This window comes from Chrysemys picta, chromosome 1 (assembly GCF_011386835.1).
Source record: "Chrysemys picta bellii isolate R12L10 chromosome 1, ASM1138683v2, whole genome shotgun sequence".
Taxonomy (NCBI): Eukaryota; Metazoa; Chordata; order Testudines; family Emydidae; genus Chrysemys; species Chrysemys picta.
The window spans coordinates 154135690-154163313 of record NC_088791.1 but is presented as its reverse complement, the minus strand read 5'-3'; the positions used below and the strand labels follow the sequence as shown (position 1 = coordinate 154163313).

The following is a 27624-nucleotide window of genomic DNA, read 5'->3' as shown; positions in this document are numbered from 1 at the left end:
GAGAGGAGGAGTAAATGCTATTAACATATATTAATAGCACATGGTGCGAACAGGAAGTATTAGTTGCTTTTTATTATTGCACTTACCTTTATCCTTTTTCCATGTTAGGGTGACCAGATATCCCGATTTTATAGGGACAGTCCTGATTTTTGAGTCTCTTTCTTATATAGGCTCCTATTAACCCCCCCCACCCCCGTCCCGATTTTTCACACTTGCTGTCTGGTCACCCTATTCCATGTGTACAGTTTGTTCTGGAATTTGTAGCTCTGGGCTGTCAGTGTCTTGTCTAGTGTCTGTGCTGGAGTGTATTCTGTGGGCAATATGCTTGTTAACCATCCCTGCTGTAGCAGGAAGACTGGGTTAGTCTGTGAATGAACTTCTCATGATATCACCAAGAAATAATAGTGGGATAGCACAGCATCATATGCAGCATTAATTTTAATTTATTTAATAGTATACAAACGCATTCACTGTCCCAGAGAGTTTCCAATCTAAGGGGCCTAATTCTTTATTATCTTAGTAATTAATGCTGGGCAAAAAAAAAAAGTTTGGATGAAACTTTTCACCAAAAAAATGCAGATTTGGGTTGACCAAACATTTTGCAAATTCATGTTGATCTCAATAAATTGGTTTGGCTGAAATGAAAATAAAAAAGGAAATATCAAGACAAAACATCTCAATTTTGGAGGGCTAGATTCACAAAGGGATTTTGTCATCAGGAGAAGGTGGAAGTGGTTCTCCCTCCCTCTTATACTTAATAGCAAAGTGGTCGGGTCACTCACCTGGGATATGAGAGATGCAGGTCTGAATCTCCATTCTGCAGGAGGGACTGGAACCAAGTGTTCCCCCCCCCCCCCCCCCATTGATCCAAACCAATTTTTTAATTTTATCAAAACTGCCAGCAAACTGAAAAAATCAGTAATTCACACAGCTCTAATACCCAGGGTAATACTAATTTTCAACAGTAATCCTGTTAGTGCTAACTACAGCAAGTAGTTGGATTGAAACTATCTTTGATAGGTCCCAAAACCAGACATAAAGTAGCCTCCGGGTAAGGGTAAAGGTAAGGTAAATGCCAGTATTTACTAGATATTGGTAAGCATGTGGTGACCTTATGGTTACTGATCAGCCAGTGAGAGCTGTTTTGATGACCCAACTCTGTTGGTCTCTTGTGCCTGAGCAGTTCTTCAGTATCCTGTTGGCGCAGAGCTGTGGTGTTGATGTTTCTTTGAATTGCCCCCACATGCATTAATGCTATTACTCCAAGCAATTCAAACTTCCTCATACATTTCCATGTCTGCATTCCTCCTTGCCTTCAAGGTAACAGAAATTGGCAGGGTTTCTAGTTCCTTATTAAAAGAGCCTATATAAAGAAGATTTGGGTTAGCTGGGAATCCCAAAGGAATCTGGCTCATACCCTATCTAACTGCCTCGGTATCTATAACCACCTCAATAGTTACATTGGTCTGTTTCAGAAAACTTTATACAAGCTGTACCACCTTTCAAGAAGTGAGGGTATGCAGGGTAATACAGAAATGGGTTTGCCTCAATCAACAAAGCACTGTATAGTTACTGATTCAGAGCTATGGAGATTCTTTTTCTACCAGTAGTTTCGCAGCCCATTTGGGGTTTTTAATTTTGTTCTTTCATTTAAAATTTGAATATGAATCTAAAATGTTCTTATACTAACTTGAGGCTGCTTCCTGGTAACTCTGTTATTAACCACCTTCTGGGCTAGTAAAATCCTCAGACTTTTTTTGCCTTGGAGTTGATTCACTTTGAACATTTGAGTCTGGGAATTCAGACAGCCCAGGAGGAGATGATGATGATCTCATGAACAGGAAGCACCCTCAAATTGCAATTATAATACCTGTGCTCTTGGTGTGTAGCCTAGAGTCTCGTGGCGTACCTGAGTCGTGCTGGCATCCTGGTATTGCCAGTTCTGTTCGCTGAGATCATTTTCACGTGCCTGAGGTCTTCCTGAAAGGAAGATGCAATCAGTGAATATTCACTGTAGTGTTATTGTAGGTCTGTCTCCAACCCTAACCCTGTATGCTAGTAACACCCTATGACTCCATGTTATGTATGCATGCTATGTATTCCAGTCAGGTAATGGTTACCTTGTTTATCTGGAAAAACGAGTTCCTGGGACTTATTTAGGTATTTGACAGAGTACATTTTGGCCAACTATATTGTTACTACCCAATTATACACCTCTACCCTGATATAACGCTGTCCTCGGGAGCCAAAAAAATCTTACCAGGTTATAGGTGAAACCGCGTTATATTGAACTTGCTTTGATCTGCCGAAGCACACAGCCCCGGCCCCCCGGAGGGCTGCTTTACCGTGTTATATCCGAATTCGTGTTATATCGGGTCGCATTATATCAGGGTAGAAGTGTATGTAAATAGGCATTTGGATAACAGTAAAGTGAAATTATGGTCAACAGTCTGTAACTATTGCCCCTTTTTATACAACATATCTGCTCCTTTCACACATTCAGAGTCGCATCTATTGACTTCAGTGATTAAAATAAATTTTTCTTACTATTCCTCTTTGTTAACCCTCCAGAACTATACAGCTGTGGGAGAGGGAGCGGTGTTCTTTTCTGCCTTGTGTCTTATTAGGAATATTTTAGGCTAAGTTCCAGAAAAGGGCTTGATCACCACCCTGGTGTGCCCAAATGCCCAGGTGAATGAAGTGGATGTAACATGCAGAGCTTAAAAATTCTGCATGCTTCTCCTCATGGCGATTAAAACCTTTGTATGTATGTATGCATTTATTTGCTTATATATATTGTGGTAGCACCTAGAGGCCATACTAATGAATCGGGGCCCAATTGTGCTAGTCAGCATACAAATGCATGAAAAAACAGGCCCTGCTCTGAAGAGTTTATAATCTAAATATAAGAGAAGAGACAACAGGTAGATGCAAGAAATGGATGGGAGGGAGCATGAGACAACAATGAAGACAATATTTAAGATCTGCAGATGAGATCTGCTGGGGTTGGAAGCTCCACATACTGTATTGGTAAGTGGGGGAGGAACATGCATTTTCTCTTTACCTGCCTGGGAACTGACCTCTCCAGGCAAGCCTAATGTCTCCCTGGTGGTGGTGGATCCCTTCTCCTACCTGGGATTGGACATCCTGGTTTGGATGGACTTGATTATAAACTAGCCCACTCCACCACTAAAAATGGACTTGGTTTGGCTCCCAAAATCAACTGATACAGGAGTGTTTTGTATGAGAATGGGGAGGAAGCATGGCACATACTTGTATATATCCTCCTTAGACTGCACATTGAAAGAGATGTGTGTGTGTGTGTGTGTTCCCACCTGCACTGAAGTCTGAAGAGTACGCCAGCTTTGAAAACAGGCAAAAACTGGGATTGGCAAAATACCGCCAGGTCTGTTGGGTCTCATCAGAGCATTCAGAGCAAAAGGGGTTACAGAGGGGAACTGTAGGGACTACTTTTCATGGAGCAGGGATTTCCAAAGTGGTTAGGCTGTGCCAGGGATCTGTGTGGATAACAGCAGATGTCTGCAAGAAAAGTAACACTGAGGGCATGTTCATTGTGCGGTTTTCACTGGCTTCTAAATTTATGGGTCAACCAATTGTTTTTTAACTGAACAAAGTGTTCCTGAGTTCAAAGTACATTCCAAGTTTGAAGTTCTACATCCAAATTGGTTTTGAATATTCAAAGCACAACAGTATCTGAACTTTTTTTTTTTTATTTAATGCCAGAGAACATTTTTCTGGGACTTTTTTTTTAATGAACTTACACTTCTGAGCTGAGAATAACAGTTTGCAGGGCAAGAGAGATAATACTCCTAAATCCAGGTTTGCATGAATGCCATCTCAGCTGTAACTGAAGCATCACTACCATGTTTCCAGCAGGGATAAGTACTTTTATGGTTATAAAGTGCGTTTCCTCCTGCATCTGGAGGACAAGGTACTTAATTAGGGTCTCTCCTGTATGGATAGGAAGGAGGTGAGGGAGGGCAATTAAATCCTGAACTACTATTCGTGTTAATGAATATAATTGTGTGCATAAATCCCACTTACACTGAGTGGAGAATAAAACCCAGTGTGGTTTACTATACAGCTGATCGGAGATACTTTGATGAAACCTTATTCCATGAGACTATGCAGTTCCATCAGAATCAAAACACTTTGCGAAATGGGGTTGATTTTGTTGGAATTTTGTTTAGGTAGAAAATGGGGGGTGAGGGGGGGGAGTTCAGACAATTTTGAAGTGTCCCACTTCTACGTTTTTGGAATGGAACATTGAGATTTTTCATTTTGAAACAACTTTTTGTTTCTAAGTTTTAAAATTAGAATACAAAATAAGAGGTTAAAATCAAAATGAAATGTGTTGATTTTGTGAAAATGAAATGTATTAAATGACCTGAAACCAATATATATATATATATAATTTGAATTTTTCTTCATGGAGAATTTTGAAATTTTTGATTTTCATTCTAATTTGGAACAAGTCAAATTTCAAAATCCTCTGCGAATCAGAGGCTCGGCGACGTAGCTCTAGTTAAATAGCTTGTTTTACTCCTGCGGGAATTCTGCGTCAAAAAATTAAAAATGCTGCACACAGTGTTCGAAAATTCTGCATATTTTATTTGTCAAAAGAACACAATATAATCATGCCACTTTCAATTATTTGGCAATTTATTTCAAAATACCTGTCAGCAAAGTATGTCTGTAACAATACAGAAAACAAAAACAAAAAAAATCAGGAAATGTTTTTGACAAAGAGATTCCTTAATAGGCATATTAATTCATTTAAACTTTGAGTAATAATTCATTTAAACTACAATGCAGAAACATATTTCCTGCACCTGTCAGAAGCAGTGCAAAGGTTTGGGGGGGGGGTCAGGGGTAACAGAGGAGCTGAGGGAGAGGGAAGTAATTGCTGGGAAGGAGCCTTGGCATGAACCTGGAGGGTTGTTGGGTGTGGGTGGGAGAAGTATGAAATGGGATTTTGGGGGCAGGGGTGAGGGATTGTTAGGGAGTTGGGGAGCCTTCCCCATGCAGACCCTGGCTGACTCCAGCCTCTCCCATTCAGTCAGGCACATCTGCCCCCATCCCCATGTGTCCCTGTACCCCTCACTTGGACACCACCATCCCCATGTGGCCCTACACCCCCCATTCTGCCCCTGCCCCAATCTATTCCCCCTCTAGCCCGTCTGAATCCCAGTCTATGTGACTTCCCTAGCAGCCCCATGTGCCCAGCTCTCTTGCCCCCCCCCCACCTTGTATCCCGTGCCTCATCACCTGGCCCTGCAGGCAGGGCGCTGTGAGGAACTTAGCCTCTCCTCCCTATTGGATGCTGGCTGCTATGGACGGTGAGTTGGAGGCCCTCTGTTCTGGTGCCACAGCAGCCCCTGGTGGGCAAAAGGCGTAACTGCAGCACCTCTCTGACAATGTATTTTCTGTGGAGAAAAAAAATCTGCAGGAGACATGAATTCTGTGCATGTGCAGTGGTGCAGAATTCCTGCAGGAGTAACATTGTTTTTAACAACATGTTCCTAGTCTTTTAAGCAACAGAATTATATTACTCTGGTAATCTGCACTATGAATGTGACTGTTCAAGAAATGTGCTTTGATATGATAGTGCCCTGGCTTGGTTATAACATAGTTTGATCTTGCCTATGTGGATGAAACCAACCTATGTTGTTGCAACCATATTAAGAAACTGTGGTCTAGGCTCTAGTAAAGACCAGGGAGTTAGTGAGATCTGTGTGGTGGGAGGAGCTGAGTGTGGGCAAATAATTTCCTTCTAAAGATCAGAGTGCCAATCCAATGGAGTCAGAAGATTAAATAAGTTTGGCGATGAGCTGTGCCTGTTTGTGAACTGTTTGACAACAATATTCCAGTACCACCTTCAGCTGCTTTTCAGAAAAGCATAATATGCTGCAGGTCAGGACTGAGGTGCCTTGGTCAAGGCCCAGGACTGGGATAACTTGGGTTACCATTGATCAGGACTGAGGCATATCAGCACAGAGCAGCATGTGGGGAATCCAGGACTGGGCTACTATGAGGGTGCTATGCTCAACATGGAAGTGAGTTGGCAGGGCAGTGTAAGGGGCAGCTTGCATAGCATCTGATTGTACTACACCTGGCTTTTAAAACTAGGGTGACCAGATGTCCCGATTTTATAGGGACAGTCCCGGTTTCTTGGGGGCTTTTTCTTATATAGGCGCCTATTACCCCCACCCCATCCCGATTTTTTACACTTGCTATCTGGTCACCCTATTTAAAACTAATGTTAGAGGGACAATGTGTGGGTAAGGTAATATCTTCTATTGGGCCAACATCTATTGGGAAGAGAGAGAAGCTCTTCCTGAAGAAGAGCGCTGTGTAGCTCAAAAGCTTGTCTCTTTCACCAATAGAATTTGGTCCAATAGAAGATATTACATCACCCACCTTGTCTCTCTAATATCCTGGCTACAACTACACTTCAAAAAAACAAATGTTGTCAGTCTCTCTTGAATGCCAAATTCACTCAATTTCATTGTGTTGGTTGTTGTGGTTTTTTTTTTTTTTTTTTTTTTAAATTATAAATGGACATCCAGTAGCTGAGAAATGGTGCCAGAATATTTGATCTGAGAAAGTATTTTTATAAATGGACATTCACTTTTCAGACATGGTTTGGATTTATATGGCTGTGTTCCCGCCAAGGTGCGCGCCTGCGCGGCCGCACAGGAGCCCATCAAGGGCTGCTCACTTAATTAGCAGAGCCCATGCAGGCGTGCACACCGCACAGAGGTGCAGCCACAAGTGGACCTGGAAGATGGCAGTGGGTGAGGTGGGGGGTAGTGATGGGGGAGCTTGGGGCATGCAGGGCTGTGGCGGGGAGAGATGCAGCAGCCCAGGTCTGGGGGTGCCCCTTCAAATCCCCAAACCTATCCCTGCCAAACCCCTGCCTTCAGGATTTGTGAGGCCCCCATGGAGGTCAACGTATTTCAAGCATAAAGAAAGTGTAACAATTATTTTATTTCATGCATCAATACTAATGATAAAATATTTTGTTTCCTATGTCAAGAAAATGGATAATTTTGTTTTATGCCTCAAAGGAATAGATACATGTAAGATTCGAAAAGGCTACTGAAAATTTTGCAGTGTTAATTTTCTTTTTATTAGAGTTCATATTAAAGCAACATCTCAAGCAGTGCACCTTGTTAATTATTCCTTATTTTAATATTCTTTCTTCTTCCATACCTATAACTTTTAAAAAATATATTATATCTAGGCTTTTTGTTTCTACTGGTGTCACACATCCACGTAATACCTCCATATTGGTGCTGTACGTAACAAAATTCATTCTGCCCATGGATGCAAAAAATTGGAACATTGGTAGTGTTCCTTCACAAAATCTTCTCTACAGACACTTGATATTTGGATTACTATGCTCCTATACTTATAGCCTACTGTGCATCTGTGGTAGCCATTAGTGCTTACACTTTCATTTGATGGTTTGGGGCTCTTGGGGTATGTCTACACTCCATACTTATGACAGCATGTGGAGTACATACACTACACGCCCCCTAGCATGGGTATAAATAGCAGTGTAGATGGTGAGGCACTGCATAGGCGAGTAACATGCCAGAACCTGAGGGTATGAACCCTACATGGCTCCCTACACGCTCAGGCAATGCATCCCCCATCTACACTACTGTTTTTAGCAGTGTAGTGTTATGCTGCCTCCCCTCTACCAGAGCCTTTCCCCGCTGTAGGGAAAGACTCCATTGGAGAAATGCTCTGGCAGTTCTTTGCAGCAGGGAAAGGCTCCAGCAGCCGCTAAGCAGTGAGACCTCATCTCTGTGTTTCAGCTGGAATATTTAGTACATGAGCATTCACCTTGTGTTTTGTATTTTAATGTCCCTTCTCTAGAGATTTTCTGTGTTGTGCTCCTAAAGCAGAAATCATGTAGCTGGAATGAAACCTTTTGTAATCCTACTGGAGAACATCTCACCTGACCCCAGGTCTGACTGAAGGAGTAAACTATCTCTCTCTCTCCATTCTGTCAGCACAGATAATCTGAAAACATTTAAAATCTGTTTCTCCTTCAGCCTCTGCAAATAGGAGGGGGGCTGGGCCAGAGAAGGGGACATAATGACACTAGAACACAGACCTGTGCCTGCCAGTGGCCAGCTGGAAGAGTGCCCTGTGCTTAGGAGACTCTCCTCTCCAGAGCAGCTCAGGGTGAATGAAGAGGATCCGAAAATGAATGTAAGTAAGGCCTACTCCTGGCTCTTTAAACTTTTTCCTACAGTGGCTATGAATATGCTTGCATTTCCTTCATTGCCTGCAAATTTCTGGTAAACAGACTTCTACAGATCCTACAGAAACTGGGATGCCTCTTCCAGCATTATATTTATTTTCCCTCTTCTTATTGGTTAAGAAGTGCCTCACGTGACCTGTTAAATGAAGCATGGTTGTTTGGAAAATCTAGTAATAGGTGACTACAGATGCTCAGATGGCACCTTATTTTCAAAAAACAAAATGGTTGACAGCATGCACACACTCCCTGTCCAGGAGGGTTTAAACCACCCACTATACATGCTAGAGAAAAGAACAGTCAGGTGCATGGTTGGAACAGGACAAAATTCATGTACAAGTTACCTGTCTGAACATGTAGCCCATGTTGATAGTGATTGAATGTTGTTACCATCATGCAGCTTTTTGGCTTATGTGAAACAAGCCTATGGCCTCCATCGACCTCCTCTTGGTTAAACGACATTTACCGAAGTTAGACATTTTTAAATCAGCAGGGCCAAATAAACTCACATCCACAAGTTTCAAAAGAGATGGCCGAGGAGCTGTCTGAATAGTTAATATTGATTTTTAATACTACTTGGAAAATTGAAGACGTTCCAGAGGGCTGGAAGAAAGTTAATGTTCCACCAATATTTTTAAAAGGTTAAACGGGATAACCCAAATAATTATAGGCCTGTCAGCTTAACATCAATCCCAGGCAAAATAATGGAATGGCTGATCTGGAACTGGATTATTAAAGAATTAAAGGAAGGTGATGTAATTAATGCCGATCAACATGGGTTTATGAAAAATAGATTTTGTTAAACTAACTTATTATTTTTCTATTAAATTACAAATGTGATTGATAAAGGCAATGTTGATATGATATACTTAGGTATACTTCTGTAAAGCCTTGTACTGCATGACATGTTAAGGAATTAGAACAATACCAAATCAACAAGGCACATGTTAAATGGATTAAAAATTACTAAATGATAGATATCAAAACATAATTGTAAATGGGGAAACATCAGTGAGGGGTGTGTTTCTAGTGGGATCCTGCTAGGATCAGTTCTTCACCTTACTTTGTTTAACTTTTTTTTAATCAGTCTCCTGGAAGAAAACATAAAATAATTACTAATAAAATGTGTGGATGACACAGAGTAGGGGAGTGGTAAATAATGAAGAGGACAGATCACTGATATGGAGCGATCTGGCTCGTTTGTTAAACTAGGCGCAAACAAGTAACGTGTTCCAATATAACCAAATGTAAGTCGTACATCTAGGAACAAAGAATGTAGGCCATACTTATAGGATGAGGGGACTTTATCCTAGGAATCAATGACTCTGAAAAAGACTTAGGGATGGATGTCTGATCCTAAGGAGGCTGAAGTAAGAGAAGTTTGAACAGGAAGAAATTCATTACTGAAATCCATGGGGAAAACCACTGGGCTTCAAATGCTGATTTTAGGTAAGTTTCAATATATATATATTTGAGTGTGGTGGTGGTGGTGAGATAAATACAGTTTGATTGTAACCTAAGTGGTGTTTCTGAATTTTATTGCTAGACAATGTCCAGGAATTCCAGATGAAAACAGTTACCCTGCACTTCACAATCCCTGAGAAATGGTGCACATCTGGTCTCTATTCTTCTGTTTCTTCAGCCCAGTCTTCTCAAAATACACCACTCCAGGCCATATTTACTTCCAACCTGCAGGCTGACTTCAGCACTACGTTCCTTCTACTCCTCTACCTTAAAGGATTTGTATTGTTGGTGGAGAGATGAGGTGGCTCAGCACTGCTTGGCTGTAGACGCTGGGAGCAGAAATGAAAAGACAGGCGTTGCTGATTGTAACTTGAGGGCTAAGTGAGGCTAATGGCTATAAGCAGTGAATATCTAATGCTGATGGCCTGAGGGCTTTACATGGCACTGGGACCCAAAGTGCTGCCCTGAGTACTTAGCAGGAATTGGTGCTAAGGACAGAAAGCACTGTTGGGTGTGAGGGTTTGTGGTTGAGATCAGGATATATGAGAGGGTATGTCACCACTGGTAAAGCCACAATTTTGTTCATAGCTATTTATATTTGTGTTCATGTCTGTAAAATAAAATCCAGAGAACACAAGATGTCCACTAGTGTGTGATGTGGTTTGTCGTTTCTGCTCTGGGACGCTGCAACCAACAACAAAAAAGGCAAATGCAATAAATTGTATAGCTCTTCTCCTTCAGGTCCTGATTCAGCAAGGTTCTTAAGCATGTGTGTCGTCCCATTGACTTATACATGTTCTCAAGTTACTTCCTTTCCTAGTGGTTGCCTGAGATGTGTTCAGATTTTTTGCACTTTCTAGGAAATATTACATCTTAGGGATAGAAGGACAAGATGCAGTTTAAACAGTTCAGTTTACCTATGGAGCCTCATTGGAAGAACAGCATAGAAAACTCTAGTTCCTTATCTGCTGAATAATACCTTCAGGTAATAATGTATCTTTTAGTAAGACTCTATTTTATTGCAAAGAGACAGAGCTAAAGTTGCTTTTAGGAGAACAGGAGGACTTGTGGCACCTTAGAGACTAACAAATTTATTAGAGCATAAGCTTTCGTGGACTCTATGCATATATGCATCCGAAGAAGTGGGCTGTAGTCCACGAAAGCTTATGCTCTAATAAATTTGTTAGTCTCTAAGGTGCCACAAGTCCTCCTGTTCTCCTTTTTGCGGATACAGACTAACACGGCTGCTACTCTGAAACCTTTCAAAGTTGCTTTTGGAACCTTGACTCTGAATTTGCTGACTGATGCAGTTTTAAATAGGACAATCTGGAAAGCCTATGGGTTGGCTCAGTGCTTCCTAAAGATACTATGTACTGAAGTAATCGTCTCTTCTGTAATACTTTTAGTTCAGGAATGCCGGCTAGGCTTTGCTTAACTCCGCTGATATTTTTTCACAAATTGCATGGCATACATAAGGGCATTTATATAATGGGCAACAAAATTTCATAGATTAATCTTCATTCCCTACCCGACCTACAATGATTTATTTTAATACTTACAAAAATTGATAAGACCGTTGGTGATATGGTAGTGCATAGTTTTTCACAGGTTGTCTCCACATCTCGCTATCTAGTTTCATTATAGTATTGTCCTCGTGTGGTGTTGCATGATATCACATGTATGATGACCACATTAAACCATGAGAAATGCCCAGGCTCTATAGTGCTAAAATTGAGACATCTACTTCCCCTATAAAATGCTAGAGCTTCTGTCTATTCATTGCCTGTCCTCTGCATAACCTCTGTGGCATCTCATGTAGCCCAGAATGAAAGCCTTTTATACATTTCACTACACTTAAGCTTGTAGAACAAAAGTACAATATGGTAGCTTGAAAATACGAGGTGTAGTTCTTGGAGAAGTTGAAATGTCTTAGGAGTTTTTTGTTTTTTTTTATATTATTCATTTATTTGTATTATCACAGCACCAATGAACCCCAGCCGTTTTGTGCCAGTGGTCTGGAAATTTGTCCCATTTGTCTTCCAGCACAACTTGCCCTGCTGATTATGGCTGGCTGATTTAAAAGATTGGGGTGGCTGGAAAGTCAACACTTAATTCTAGCCCTAGGAATGCGAACCAGTTGCTATACAAAGCAAGGAAAGGAGAAGGTTAAGAAAGTTCAATGTCTAAATTCCTTCCAGTGGAACTGGACTGATTAGATAAGAATTCAGAGCAGGTTTTTCCTAGCGGTCTGAAAAGCTTAGTGTGCAAATAAGCAGGATGATTTCTTGTTGTTGTCTTCTGTTCAAATGATTGGAAAAACAGACATGATTTCATATGCCAACTAAGGGCTCTCAGGTAAGGAACACAGAGATAACAGGTTTAATGCCCTAGAGATTGAGGTTACTTAATGTTTAGATTCTGGAGACTCTCTAGAGTTTTGATTCTCTGTGCTGTTGCCAGGGCCGGCTCCAGGCACCAGCTTGTCAAGTAGGTGCTTAGGGCGGCCGCTCTGGAGAGGGGCAGCACGTCCAGGTATTCGGCGGCAATTTGGCGGACAGTCCCTCACTCCGCCTGGGAGCGAAGGACCTCCCGCCGAATTGCCGCCACAGATTGCGATCGCGGCTTTTTGTTTTGTTCTGTTTTTTGTTTGTTTGTTTTGGCTGCTTGGGGCAGCCAAAACCCTGGAGCCGGCCCTGGCTGTTGCCTGAGTTGTGTCAAGCATTAGCCTTCTATAGACACATTCACAATTTCTCCACTGCCTGATCCCCTTTTCCTAATATCTAGATTTTGCATAGCTCTTTTCTCTCATTGTTTGGAGACATTACGTCTCCTTCCCCTTGGAGGGGTGGTTCCTTAAATTGGTGCTGAAGCCAGCGTTAGAACGCTTGTAGTTTGATTATCTGCATCACATTTACTGTACTGGACGGTAAATACATTTGTTTGTGTGTGTGTACTAGTGCTCCATCATCACAAGCGCAAATTGCAGTCATTTAAGCATCAAGTTCAAAATCCCTAGACTCCCTGAAACCACAGGAATCTCAGCAGGGTTGACTCAGGGACCTAGGTGGCAAAAGGTCTGCCGACGATGACCAGGGCGGCCGAAGATCCGGCCGCCGCCCCCCAAATGTTAGTGCCCTAGGTGACCGCCTAGGTTGCCTAATGGGTTGCGCCGGCCCTGCATTGACTTGTAGAACACGCTGGCCCTGATTAAGTGTAGTTTCCTGCAAATTCCTTTCCAAATGCTATCCAGCCTTTGAATTCCCCTGCCAATTCTTCTTTACAAATCACATCTTTTTCATTTTTAAAAATGTTTTTTTCTCCCCTGTTGCTGTATGAAAGCCGCTCATCAACCAGGGGTGCTGGCTGTCCCCAAAGTTCTGTTTCAGTAAACAAACTGAAAAAATAAAGAAAAATATTTTTAATCCCTTTAATTTGGAGTCATCTTAAGTGGTATTTGTAACATTGCTGACTTTTAAAAAAAAATACAGTTAGCTAAATGAAAAAAGAGCACTTGCTAACTTATGAGGACTATTCATTTCAACCCATCACCTCATAGTACCTATTTCCTTGTCATCCTGACTAAAGAACTTGAGTCCTGAGCATACGCAGACAACCAGTGTTTGATTTATACAGGGTCATCAGTTCTGGCAGTATGGAGCAGAAGTCCCAGATAGGAATGTTAAAATCATAGAACTGAGGTTACATGAGGATTCCTTCACTTAGGAAGGAAAAATCAAATGGCACAACTACAAAATGGGGAATAACTGGCAAGGCAGTAGTACTGCTGAAAAGGATCCTAGGGGATATAGTGAATCACAAATTGAATATTAGTCAACAAGGTGGAGATAGTCCAGAGAGCAACAAAAATGATAAAAGGTTTAGAAAACCTGACCTATAAGGAATGGTTAAAAAAAACTGGGCATGTCCAGTCTTGAGAAAAGAAGACTGGACCTGATAACTGTGTTCAAATAATGTGAAGGACTTCTATAAAGAGGATAGTGATTGATTGTTCTCCATGTCCTTTGAAAGTAGGACAAGTAGTACCGGGCTTAATTTGCAGCAAGGGATATTTAGGTTAGATATTAGGGAAAAAATTGTGATTATAAGGGTAGTTAAGCTCTGAAATAGGCTTTCAAGGGAGGTTGTGGAATCCCCGTCACTGGAGATTTTAAAGAACAGGTTGGACAAACACCTGTCAGGGATGGTCCCGGTTTACTTGGCCCTGCCTCAGCAAAGGGGGCTGGACTTGAGGACCTCTTGAGGACCCATCCAGCCCTACATTTCTATGATTCTATGCCTAGAGCTAATGTGCTTGGGCCATCACTATCATTCCTTTACTAAAAATAACTCCTAGCTAAAGACTAATTTACTCTGGGGTGGAATTACTTTGAAAACTTAAAATTCACAGCTACAACTGGCTGTTAACTGATACAGTGCACATCGTAATAGTGCATGGAAAATGGAGTAAGGGTTTATAAAGGAGTCTGGTCAAATGGCCAAAAGTGATTTATTGTATTTTACACTGAACTGCTTGATACGATGGTACAGAAATGTGTGTGTATGGGACATGTCAAGCATCTGTTGACACCTTTATTATTCAGAAAGAGCAATGGCCAATTGTTGCTTACATCTCTTAATAAAAGTTTCTCACACACTAGATTTAACGAGGCTTTTGTGGTATGTTTATATCTCATTGTTGGGACACAGGGAGATGAGTTCTTCCTCTTTCAGTTGCAATGTTGCTAAAACACGATGATGTGTACAGCAGCAGTTTAGTTTATTGTAAATCACCTTACTATTAACAGGGAATAGATTAGAATTTGTTTTAACAATACCATTTTATACTGAAGGCATTCCAAAATTCTTTATATATTATTGAAGTTTAGATCCACATTGCAAAAACCACCACCATGGTTAGTACCAATTGGCCCCTTTGTTGGCAGCCTCAGCAGAGAGGCTAAGGCTTGGTCTTCGCTACAGACTTATGTTGGTATAACTACGTCGCTCAGGGAAAATCCACACGCCTGAGCGACGTAGTTATGCCAACCTAACCCCTGGTGTAGGCAGCGATATGTGGACAGGAGGGCTTCTCCCATCAGCGTAGCTAATGTCTTTTGGGGAGGTGGATTAACTCTTCCAATGGGACCAGCTCTCCCTTCACTGTAGGTAGTGTCTTCATTAAGCACTACAGTGGTACACACTGCAGTGCTGTAAGGCCTGGTCTACACTGGGGAGGAGGGGTCGATCTAAGATACGCAACTTCAGCTATGAGACTAGCGTAGCTGAAGTCGACGTATCTTAGATCGACTTAGATTTACTTACTTCGCGTCCTTGCGGCGCGGGATTGATGGCCGCCGCTCCCCTGTCGACTCCGCTTCCGTCTCTCGTTCTGGTGGAGTTCCGGAGTTGACGGGGAGCACATTCGGGGATCGATGTATCGCGTCAAGACGCGATACATCAATCTCCGATAGATCGATCTCACTATCTGCCGACAAGCCCATAGTCTTAAAGGGGCCCTGTAGACCAAATTACCCTGTTACCCCTAAAAGTGGTCCCTTTATTAAGGGGTGAATCATATAGGTAGAGCAGGATCAGGAATCTGGTGGTGCTGGTACCTGCCTTGTACCTGTTCTATGGACTTTGGTCATTAGTGTCACCAGTCTACCAGTTTAATTACTGAAAGTGGCAAAAATCCCATTGTGCAGCTGCATTTCTGAGACAATGCTGTATATAACAGATCTGATATTTCAATTTGGGGGTGTAGTTTATAGCAGCATAGCATTGTCTAACAGAGCATAATGACAGTGGTAAATACATTTAGATACTGTCCTTTTCCAGTCTTCTGGTGTTTATTTTCTTTGCACTATATCGCTAGTTTCCTGCTAGTATGAAGATAGATGGTAGCTGAAAATAAAGCTGTTTACTTTAACCTTTCACCTTTCATTGTTGCAGATCTCAAGTTCCACTTATAAATATAGGAGTGAGGAGTTTAAGAGACAGTTTTCACATCTGCCAGATTTGGAGAGGCTCATAGTAGGTAAGATGTGAACAAACCAACCAAACTCTATTATTGTTGATAATGCCAAAGTTGCAGCAGCAGGTGTTTGACAAACAACTTTAGCGATAGCACGGGAATCAGTTTCACTCCTCCCTCCTATGTGGACTAGCAGCAAACTGCTTTTCAAAGAAGAGCTGCCCAGCTCTTCTCCCTGTAACCCTGACCTTAAAAGTAGACTCCTATGCTGGAGGAATGCCTCCAGCCCCTCTGGATGGTGGTCATGGGGTGTCTCTTAAGGTAACTTCTCCTATCCTTCCCATAGATGGCAAAACACCTATTGGCCATGGAACGTATGTAAGGTAGCACCTGTCACAGGCAATCATGAGGGGAAAGGAGAGGCCAGGCCATCCTGAGAAGGATGTGCTGGGACAGCATATTGAATAGATAAGCTCAGAAATGTTTGGATTATGACTGGCTTGGAGAGTGTGAGGAAAGAGCAGAGTTAGAATTATATCCTAGACATTTTTATTTGTGCCACTGGACTCTTTCCTGGCATGGGCAATACATTTGGTGCATCTTCACATTTTGCTGCTTCGGACACTTAACAGATGTTGAATGAGAGGGAGGTGAAGGGGGGCAATTTTTTAAAATGGTAACTAACAAAGGCTAACTAGGTTTAACAGAGGAGAGGGGGTTCATACAGAATCTAAACTCAAAGCTCTCTTGAAATGAGTCTCAACAAATGAAGCCTAAAAAAATTAAATAAATCGTGTTTCTCATTAAGGAGACACTGGGTTTAAGTGAAGCATCTTTAAAAATGTGTCCAAGTGCAACCATTTCTCAGGCTGGCAGGGAGTTGAGCACTGTGTTAGTGATGCCTATCAGTCCATCTGTCTGGCTTCTGCAGGAGATAAAGTCCCAGAAAGCATTGCTCACAGTTGTCATTGCATGAGTCCTGTTTCTGGCACTGCCGGTTGAGATTTTGCCACCCATGAGAAAGCAGCAATGGCACAGAGGATAGTAGATGTTACCTTGACAGACAGACAAACACATGTCCAGAGGGACTCCTGAAAGCTTTCTCCTTGCATAGAAGTCTGTTTTTTAAGAAGGTCAGGATTGCAGGGAGAAGAATTGGGATGCTCTTCTTTCTGAAGCAATAGACAGCCCATGGCGGAGGGAGGAGAGAAACGGACTTGCAGCACAGAACTGTCACTTCTTCCTGGTATGCTATTTCAAAGGACTGTATAAGGCAGAAGTCTAATATGAAGGCATTTCTTCTGGAAGGTGATATGCCATGGCACCTATGTCAGGTGTCTTATCAGGCGAATGGTTTGTGAAAAATTCATTTGCCAGGGGCGGCTCCTATGTCTCAATGGTGGCGTTTTTGTGGTGGTGGTGGCGGGGGGGGGGGGAGTAAAGGGAAAACTCCCTCTCCCCAAAGTCATGAGCTATGAATTGTGTTGCTAAACTCACCTTGCTTTGAGGCAACGTGCTTTTATAGAAGAGAAATTAGAACCTTCACCCACCTGGAAGCAAATTCTATTAAGCATATTTGCCATGAACAGACTACCTGGGATTTGAAGAAAACACTTGCTGATGGACTAATCCCAGCAATATAGCACCTCCTCAGTCAGAAGCAAACAAAGTCATTATTTTATGTAATTACTCTTTTACCCCATGGGAGCAGCATTCATTTAAAAGGACCTTTTCTGACCTCCAGTCTTAAAACCATTCATTTGCTTGGTATAGTGGATTTTAACCCAAGCTGTAATAGTTATTATTCATCTACAAATATTTAACGTAGTTATCACCTACTCATTGTTATCAACAGAAATGTAACTACTGCTGTTCTTTATAATATGTTTTTCTTTTTTGTAGTTACTCTTGTACATTCTTATAATTATGAGAATTAGAGATAAAGATTATACCAAAATGACAGTGATTCCATACCTATCCTATAAACTAAGTGACTTAGATTTTCATAGTGTAAACGTTTAAAAAATCTGATTGGAAGAACACCAGTTCATTAAAAAGTTTGTTTTCATCTTTAACGTTTTATCTGTTTTTACAATTCGGCTCATAGGTTACTAGCACTGGGATTAACATTTAGTCTCAATTTTCGGTTTGCCTATTTTGTGCATTTTGACATCCCATTGTGTATAGTCAGTTCCATTGTTTTGTTGCTGATCACTTGCATCATGCTCATGCTCTACTCTGGGGGGATCCCCATGTGCATATTCTTCCCTGAGCTCTGCAGGGAAGCGTGTTTACTAGTAGCAGCAAAGCTGACACCAAAGAGGCAGCTGGTTGGCAGGTATACAGAGAGAAGGGAGATAGGGTGGAGAAATGGCCCCAATGTGTTTTGGTGGTGATGTTCTTATACCTGCCCAAAAGACCCTTATAAACACAGAAGGGCATAAAAAAAATTAATAAAAGGGTTAAGATGGAATTCTTTTAAAAGTCAGGACACAGTATTTAAAGGTTTCTCTATCAGAAGACTGATTTGGACAGTGTCTCTTTTAATTTTTCTATGCTGCCTGTTAACTTGAATTTCTTTCAGCCTGTTCTAACTTGTTTCTTGTCAGTTCCGCTTTCAGTTTCTCATATATTGGGGTTGCAAATATTGCCGGGTAATTTTAATTTGTTGAAAACCACTGTTTCCATTTGAATGTGGGGGGAAAATTCAAGGAAATTTTTATCGGTCCTCAGTTTGTAAAAGTTGATGTGTATTAAAGCTAAATTTTGGCCCAAGTTTCACCTGACAATGTCCCCATAACAGTCATGGTTGTTTCAGCCTCATGCATGTAATTTAATACCTCAAATGTGTAAAACAAATCAACCTAGCATTTATATAGAATTTATATTCTTAGGGTGGGATTTTCAAAAGGGCTTAATGTTGTCCTAACGTTGCTTTCAGTGTAGTTAATAGGAATCTTACCCTTTACTTCAATGGGAGGAATGAAGCCAGTACTAGGCATTTACGAAAATCCTACACTTACTGCTTCAATGGTGAATCTTTCTGCTCTTTAAATCACAGTGACACCAGTAAAGAGATGAATTAGCTCCTTGCTGTTGTTAATAGAGATCCATTAATGCAGGGGTTCTCAAACTGGGGGTCGGGACCCCTCAGGTGGTTGCGAGGTTATTACATGGGTGGTCGCGAGCAATCCACCTCCACCCCAAATCCCGCTTTGCATCCAGCATTTATAATAGTGTTAAATATATTTAAAAGTGTTTTGAATGTATAAGGGTGTGTGTGTGTCACACTTAGAGGCTGGCTATATGAAAGCAAAACTTTGAGAACCGCTGCATTAATGGACTGTTCAAGATACAGTCAGTTCCCAGCAGCGATATTTCAGCCAGAGGCCATTTCATATAGGTAATAAAAGTAAAAAGAAACCTTGACTGAAAAAGACCTCTGACTGAAGTGTCCTGGCCAGAATGTAGATCTCTACTAAGTATGGATTTTTTAGCTCTTTGTGAGTTGTGATATGATAAGGAGTGTAAAATGATTCACCTTAGAAATGTACAATACATTATATTGTGGTATGTGTGACTGGTTGACTTATATATTCTGAATTAGTAGACAAAATATTGCCTTTGTATTCTGCCACTTCATTCAAGTGGCCTGTAGCTTGACTTGTAGAGTGCAATTTCTATATTCTGCTTGATTTTCTTTGCAAAACAGAAGTTCATTGACTGCCATGCCTTGCCAGATGCCTGAAACCAGAGGGTAATACACAATGGCCAGAGTTCTGCTTTCCCTGATCACACAAATAATTCCATTGACTTTGGTGATGTAGGACATCAACAGGATTTCTTGTCATAAATAAAGTAAACTAGATTTGGCCCGATATGAGTTTAATTTTTATGGAGTTTTCTTTTGAGTAATGAAAGTTATTCCCCTAATTTTGAGTTCTAAATCAAAGAGAGTTGGATTTACAGAAAAAAATAAGGTTGGTCCTATTGGACTGTAATGAGTGAGTAAGCTCATCTTGGTCTTTGTGTATAGATTATGCCTGTGCCCTCCAGAAGGATATTCTGCTGCAGGGACGCCTGTACCTCTCTGAAAACTGGCTCTGTTTCCACAGCAACATCTTCCGATGGGAGACCACAGTAAGTTATTTTGTGTATTTGGTTATTGGTTTGCTTAAAAGAAATCCCTTGTCCCTTTTTGTTTGGGGGGATCATATCTGAAGCTTTCTGGTTGAGGGCTCCTTCTTGGTGATGGTAATCATGGAGGGCATCCCATTGGTGCTGGTCCTGCAAAAGGCAGCCGGCCGCCGTGACTGGAGTCACAAATCTCTATAGTACAGTAAAATCAAAGAGCAGCCTGGAAGTCAATGGAACACTAAGATCAGTCTGTTCAAAATTGTCTCTATCCCTATATTGGATAACTTGATCTGATATCATTTTTTGCAGGTTTTCCCCCTACATATACTTGAGGTGCCCTTTCACTCTTTGACTTTTTTTTAATCCTCTGCCAAAAAAAAAAGATTCTTCATGAAGATACTTTGCCTTTTATGAAAGAATGGGTGTATTATATTATGTGTACTCAGATGGATCTCCATGCCCTTATATCTGTTCTCATCTGGTTTGTTTTGGCATTCCCTGTATTGCAAACATGCAATTTGATTTAGCTGCTGATGTGGGCTTGCCTACACTAACAGTTAATTCACGGTAAGTGGGGATGTGAATGTACCCTGCACTAGCCCACCACGGATTAACTGTCCATGTGGATTCCACTGACGCAAATTAACAGTTTTAGAAATAAGACTAGCTTGGACCTACATCAGAACTGCTGCAGAATACAGACTCCCTGTCGGAGAAATGTTTTCTGTAAAATATCTTAGCTAAAGGTTCTGAAATTATGGTCAGTGTCTTTCCAGTGGTCTGAAGAAAGCTGGATGTCCACATGGTGCTGGCTCCTTCTTATTTTCAGCTCCTAAAGTGCATTAAAAAGCAGCTAAAATTATATTACTTTTTCATGAGAGCAATTGCTGTAGTTGCCACAGGGATGTTATGCAGTTGAGAATAGGGAAGGGAAGGGTGGTCTGCCCAATTGCCAGTGGAAGGGGATGGAGGCGTTAACAATTTCTGAATTAAAATGTAGTCCACACTGTGAAAAAGTTTGAGATCTTTTGGATTAGACAGTACCAGTGCTTTTTGAAGAATGCAGGAGAAGTGATAAATAGCCTGTTTATACATAAAATATAGAAAAACTGTTGAAATGTTTTATTCAACATAATGATCTAGATTGTCTATACCAAGAAGTCAAATTCATCCGTGGGGTTACTCCATTGAGCTCAATGCTGGAGTTACACCGGAGATGGATGTGAGGTGAAGTGTTTAAAAGGAAACGCCAAAAGACCATGATGGGATTTTTCTATTTGGATCTTCGGCCTTGTGTGTATAAGCTATGCAAAGATGGCTTCCAGCTGAAACAAGCATGCTATAACTCTTACTGACTGACCAGACGGAAGCTCTTTTTTGGATCACCTTGGGGAGCTGCTTATTAACATTCTAGATGGTTGCAGTTCAAGTGTCACCTGTACTAATGTGCAGAGTGCATGCCTGCACCCCATACGTCAACTCGGGAGACCCCACAGCAGTGTTTATAGACTCGTAGACTTTAAGGCCAGAAGGGATCATCGTGATCATCTAGTCTGACTTCCTGCACATTGCAGGCCATGGAACCTCACCCACTCCTGTAATAGACCCCCTAACCTCTGCTGAGTTACTGAAGTCCTCAAATCATGGTTGAAAGACATCAAGATACAGAGACTCCACCATTTACACTAGTGTAAACCTGCAAGTGACCCATGCCCTGGGCTGCACACCACTTGGCAAATGTACCTGCATGCACATCTGTCAGGCTGCTAGCAGAAATGAGACATTACAATAGAAAAAGGGAGTACAAATGTCTTCTCCAGTGTAGCAGCCAGGATTGGTATTCAGATTTGTGGGGCTCAGCTTGCTGTCAGGATAGGGTTTGGGTCATGAATCTTCTAGTTTTGCTGTGGGAGTGGTAAGGGTGCAGTGAGTTGTTAGTTCACTATTTGGTCCTGGTGCGCTTAGCTGGGCTGGGCGGGGCTGTGAATTACAAGGCTTTGGTATGCTTGTGCTTAAGGCTGGTCCTAGTGTCTTGCACCCTACATCTTCTATGCTTTATTCAAGTAGCTTGGGTTAGTTTGATGTTGAGTTCCTCTTGCGTGTCTTGTGCCCTGTGGATTTCTGGGATTTATAACTTTTCTATGTGTGTTTTTGTATCTATTTCTGTTCAGATTTCTATTGCCTTGAAGGATATAACCTTCATGACAAAGGAGAAGACTGCGCGGCTCATCCCAAATGCCATCCAAATTGTAACAGAAGGGGAGAAGGTGAAAAGCTAGTATTTCCTTTTTTCATAATAATTCCTGGGGTGGAGCATTTGTTGATTCCTGTTGGCTAAGGCAACTGTCCCAATTGTATATTTAAACTGCAGTTATGATCAGAGAAGTGACTGTTTCTTTAAAAAAAAGAAAATCTTACTCCACACATCTGCTCCCTGTGTGTGTCACAATCAGATCTGATAACTTTGGTGACTACAACAAGTGTTTACTACTCTTTACTTGGGTTAGCACTGCAGTGTCAGCACAGCTGTGGGAGAGGATGTCAAAGTCTATTCTGTAACATCAACAGAATTGTCAGCTAAGTTTCAGTTGCAAAATCTGTATTACTAGTGATGATGCCTAGGCCAGAAAGAACCCAGTGAGTCAGAGCTAAAAACTAGTAATATCTTTTTACTTGTTATTGGAGCACAGTTGCTGTGGAATCAGTGAACACAATAAACACAGGGCCCCATGATGCCATTTTTAGGGATTTCCTTTTCAGAGTGGGTTTGCATTGGAATTTGATGTTTTGCAACCTCTATAAATAAAACACATTCTTGGAAGACAGTTGCTAAATGCTAATAGGGCTGTTTTGTAATGGGTTTTGGTATAATTAGGAGCTTCTCCCTGCCTCCTGGGTGCTGTATTCTGCACTAGCTGTAGCTTCTGGGTGAATTTCAAAGGGATTCCAAAGAGCAAGTTGCAATAGGTTAGCCTGCCTTTTCAGTAACCTTCCCTCCCAGAAAAACAAAACTGTTAGGCCAAAAACAGGGTGACAGGTGCTTAGTATGAGCCTGTTGATGTTTTTGAGGAAGGGTCCAGTTGGCTGCTTATTCAATATAGCTGACACCGAAGGGAGACCCTTGCAGTTCCATAATGGGTCCCATGAGTCTTACTAGTTTTTACCTGCTGCAAAGGACATGATTCTATCCCTGTGCTGAACAGGTTACAAACTTTAAAAAATGGAATGAGTAACAGTGAATGACAAGGCAAAACACAAAAGAGCAGATTAGGTAAAGCAGAGATTCTCAAACTTTTGTATTGGTGACCAATTTCACACAGCAAGCCTCTGAGTGCAACACCGCCTTGTACATTAAAAACACAGTTGTTTATATTAAACACTATTATACATGCTGGAGGCGAAGCGAGGCTTGGAGGTAGAAGCTGACAGCTTGCGACCACCGTGTAATAAGCTCATGACCCCTCTGAGGGGTCACAAGCCCCAGTTTGAGAACCCCTGAGGTAAAGGATGATGTGCCAGGCCTTGGTGAGAAGATTAGCAAGAAAAAATCATGCGAACAGTGGGTGTGAAGGAGGAGGGTGAGGATACTGGTAAGTGGAGACTGTTGCAAGCGTAGAGGGATACATGAAGACACATGAAGGTGCAAGTGGGAGAAAGAGGTTAAGGGAGCAGATAAATGATATAGAGGACATTTTTTATACTGGAGTAAGTGCTTGCAAGTAGATGCCACAAAAAACAACAAAAATGTTTTATATAATGTATAGACCAGGGGTCGGCAACGTTCGGCATGCGGCTCGCCAGGATAAGCACCCTGGCGGGCCGGGCCAGTTTTATTTACCTGCTGACGCGGCAGGTTCGGCTGATCGCGGCCCCCACTGGCCGCGGTTTGCCGTCCCGGGCCAATGGGGGCAGCGAGAAGCCGTGGCCCGCACCACTTCTCGCTGCCCCCATTGGCCCGGGACGGTGAACCGCGGCCAGTGGGGGCTGCGATTGGCCGAACCTGCCGCGTCAGCAGGTAATAAAACTGGCCCGGCCTGCCAGGGTGCTTATCCTGGCGAGCTGCGTGCCGAACGTTGCCGACCCCTGGTATAGATAGTGGGAATCTAGCTCTTTGTACAGGCTTCAGTAAGTGTCCTCAATAGCTGCATATCACATTGACTGCCTAGTTGTAGGTATTAATCCATTTCCCTGGGGCCATGATTTTGAGGGAATTCAATAAAGCAAGCTATCATCTTATCTTCCATACAGTTTTTCTTCACATCCTTCAGTGCTAGAGATAGAAGCTACCTCAGTATCTTCCGCTTATGGCAGAATGCACTGCTGGACAAGGTAAGGTTTTTTGTTTTTTAGGGGAGGGGGGGAGTAATGTAGCTGATCAATACTATTAAAAAAAAAAAAAGGCTAAGGATCACTTTCTCTAGTGAGCACAAGACCTGCACTGGAGGCTAAATGATTTCAGAAACAGAGGTTTGGTTCTTCAAGTATTCCAATCAATAGTCGAAGTTGGGGTGGGGTGGAAGAAAGTATTGGTACTCTCCCAGGCTCCACTCACTTCAGATTCCAGAATGAGACTCCAGTCAAAGAAGATCTTCATAATATGATGATTCTTCTCTTTTCTTGCATTTACATTTAAAATGTTGTCATTATCTGCAAAGTTAATAACTCCGTTGAGATGGCAGAGCAGCTCACACCTCTTTTGGAGCTATTGTTTCAGGCTATCTGTAAACTCAGGCAGATATTACTGGATTGATTTATATTTGGTTCACATTTTTAAGGTCATCTTTGTGACCATAAGAGAGAGACTTTTTTTTTATGAATAGGCTTAGATTCTGGAAAACAAATTGGCATCATCTCAAGAAAAGTAAACTAGGTTGAACCCTCTGCCAACCAGCTCAATATAACCCTTGAGCTGAAAAGACACAACAAAGATGAAGGCTGAACTACATACAGGTGTGTTTTGGCAACTTCTGCTAGGTAGCTTGATTCATATGGCAACTTGTGTACACTTAATCTGATGATTCTTCCAGAAAATGCAATGACATGTTTGTTGCAAAGAGTCAATGCAAATAACATGCTTCTCTGGATCTCTTTGCTATAACTCACAGTTCTCATTGTTTTAATATTTCAAAACAGAGGCAGCTAAGCACCAAGATACACAAATATAACATTGCAGGAGAATGTCCCCCAGAGACTTAAATCTGCTGCACTGTTTATATACATATCCTGCACATAATCTTAGCTAACTTAGAGTTAAGGTGGCTCAAATGTGTTTAAAAGAAATACAAACACTAAAATTCAAGGAAAACACCATTTAAGGTAACATTTAACTTCCAGATCAGCCACAAATCCACATCCCTTACAAACCGAATATACTGTCACACTCATAACTCCATGTCAAACTCTTTTTCAATTCCAGCATCCAGTATAGACAACTACAATGTATCCACCCAATTCCTCACTGTCTCCTATTCAAGTGCACAATCACTCCAACCTCATATTTTTCTTGTACTGGACACATTTTCTTGTAGATGTTACTACTACAGGAATGGGTATGGATACTGTATCTTAATCCAGCTCATCGTGGATAAAAATTGATGTTACTAATAATAAAAGGAGGCAGGGGCATGTGCAGGAATTTAAATTTCACTGTTTTTGGAGGGGCGCATTCTGGGCCCCGTCCTGGGGCTGAAGGAGCTGTCAGCTCCCACCCCGGGGCCGGAGGAGCTCTGTGCCCCCGTCAATTACTGGGGAGCCTGCTTGTCTCCCCTTGTGAATGCCTTGGGAGGGAGAAAAATTATTTTCACATTGTCATGGTGGCTAGGGAAGCTGAATGAGGGGGAAGCCTATGGCATTAGAGAGCTATTGTGGCAATATTTTAAAAAATTATCTCTGTCATTAGTCAAAAAGGGAGCATTTTGAAAATTTCCTCATCAAGTTAGTCAATATTTTAAAAAGTGTATGCTGTCTTAATGTAGAGTCACTATTGACCTATCCGTAATATAATAAATTTCACAGACACTGAAATGTATATTAGTAGCTTCACGTCCTATAGTCCCTTGGTGTCATAAATGTCCATTTGCATTTTGTTGAGGGAGAATCAGCAAAGCAAAATCTAATCAGGCATGTCATTAAAACCCTGACCAAACATAACAAAAGTGCTTCTGATTTCTAACAGAACAAGTATAACTCGTAATCAGGTTTCAGTTTTAACTCCTGCAAGTTCTCTTCCTTAGCAGTTTTGGATTTATTTTTCACTCTGAATTTTAGTTTAGTCAATTAGCTATTTTGAGCTTTCATAGAATCACAGGGTTGGAAGGGACCTCAGGAGGTCATCTAGTCCAACCACCTGCTCAAAGCAGGACCAATCCCCAGACAGGTTTTTACCCCAGTTCCCTAAATGGCCCCCTCAAGGATTGAACTTGCAATTCTGGGTGTAGTAGGCCAATGCTCAAACCACTGAGCTATCCTTCCCCCTTTGCTGGGTACAGAATTGCTCCTGAGTGCAATTACATTGCAGGAGGCAGAAGAGAGCTTTAGGGGTGTGGGATCAAGTAGCTAGAATTCCTCTTGAAGTTTCCAAGGCATACATACCAGAGCAATAGCTCTGCCACCCTTGCAGCCAGCCAACTCCTCAATGCTGATGGAGGTATGTGGGGGAGTCTTTTCCCCACTCCCTTTTGAGCAGCTAGTGCTGTTGTAGAGAGCTAATTGGGAGCAGGGACTGCATTCTCCCAGGCTAATTCTAGCCATCCTTGTGCAGGGGCACAAGGGAGCATGGGAGGGAGGGGAATTTGTTGTGCTTCTCCCTCCCTACTCCCCTGCACAACTGGCCAGAATCTATTAACTTTTATCTTGAAAGTCTGCAGAGAGTCACAGAAAGAACGTCTGTTTAGTTTCTCATCCAAACTCCTATAATTGTGAAAAATGCATTCCATGCTCATTCTGAAGTATTGTAGGGCAGTATCAAGAACCACATGCTAGTGTTGGATTGTAACATGTGACCTCCTGTTCCCAAAGGAAGAGCTATATTGTTTGAGCCATTCTTAAACATGTAATGTGTTAATATGAGAGTCATGAGTAAATTGCATGCATTTGTGTTCTCTTGACCCTTCCACCTGTACTTTGCCCACTAGTTCAGCTATACTTGAGATAACATCTAATGTTTCTGAGCTGCTTCAAACAGGTCCTAAAAGAACCACAAAACTGCCTGCTCCAAAAATAATTTTCTCCCTCCGAAAACTGCACTATCCTGAATCCTAGGACAGGCAGGATTTGATATTGGACCAGTGACCAGTTTAACATTCGTTATCAATTACCAGAGCTATAAACAGAAGAGTTGAGAATCTCTTCTTTCCAGTGGTGTAAGACTTTTGTTTCTAGATTTAGTAGATTTTGCAATATCAGTCCTTTAATACTGCAATGTTATGAATACGAAAACTATTTTATGGAGGCTTTTTAAAATGCATTAGATATTTTCTTCTCCCCCACCATGTACAGTTGGACTCGTACTAAGGCAATCTGATTTGTGAGGTAGAGGGATATGAAAAATAGTATGATTCGTCTTTTAAACTCTCTAGCACCTTTGCAAGTTGGTCTTCTAGTAAATTATGTCATAAAATAAATGATGATGTGGTATGATGTCAAGATTTTATTAGCAGCAGAACTGCCTGGTTTCATCCCAGCTTTGAAATCTGTGGAAGAAAAATCCCGTATAGGATCAACATCTATATATAAAATGCAAGGTGGTATTGTT

At 41.6% G+C, this 27624-nt stretch overlaps 1 protein-coding gene across 5 annotated transcripts in view; it reads left to right on the top strand.

Moving 5' to 3' along the window:
• GRAMD1C (GRAM domain containing 1C) overlaps nucleotides 1-27624 on the top strand; it is a 78720-nt gene that overhangs the window by 16776 nt on the left and 34320 nt on the right. For 3 of the 5 annotated variants that reach the window (XM_042845552.2, XM_024111991.3, XM_065573337.1), the window contains 4 exons: nucleotides 15713-15797; nucleotides 19771-19874; nucleotides 22043-22138; nucleotides 24120-24200. In XM_042845552.2, coding sequence (XP_042701486.2) covers nucleotides 15713-15797; nucleotides 19771-19874; nucleotides 22043-22138; nucleotides 24120-24200 — 366 coding nt within the window. Of the gene's footprint in view, nucleotides 1-8087; nucleotides 8248-15712; nucleotides 15798-19770; nucleotides 19875-22042; nucleotides 22139-24119; nucleotides 24201-27624 lie in introns of all 5 variants that reach the window. The other 2 variants (XM_065573329.1, XM_065573333.1) reach the window with 1 other exon arrangement.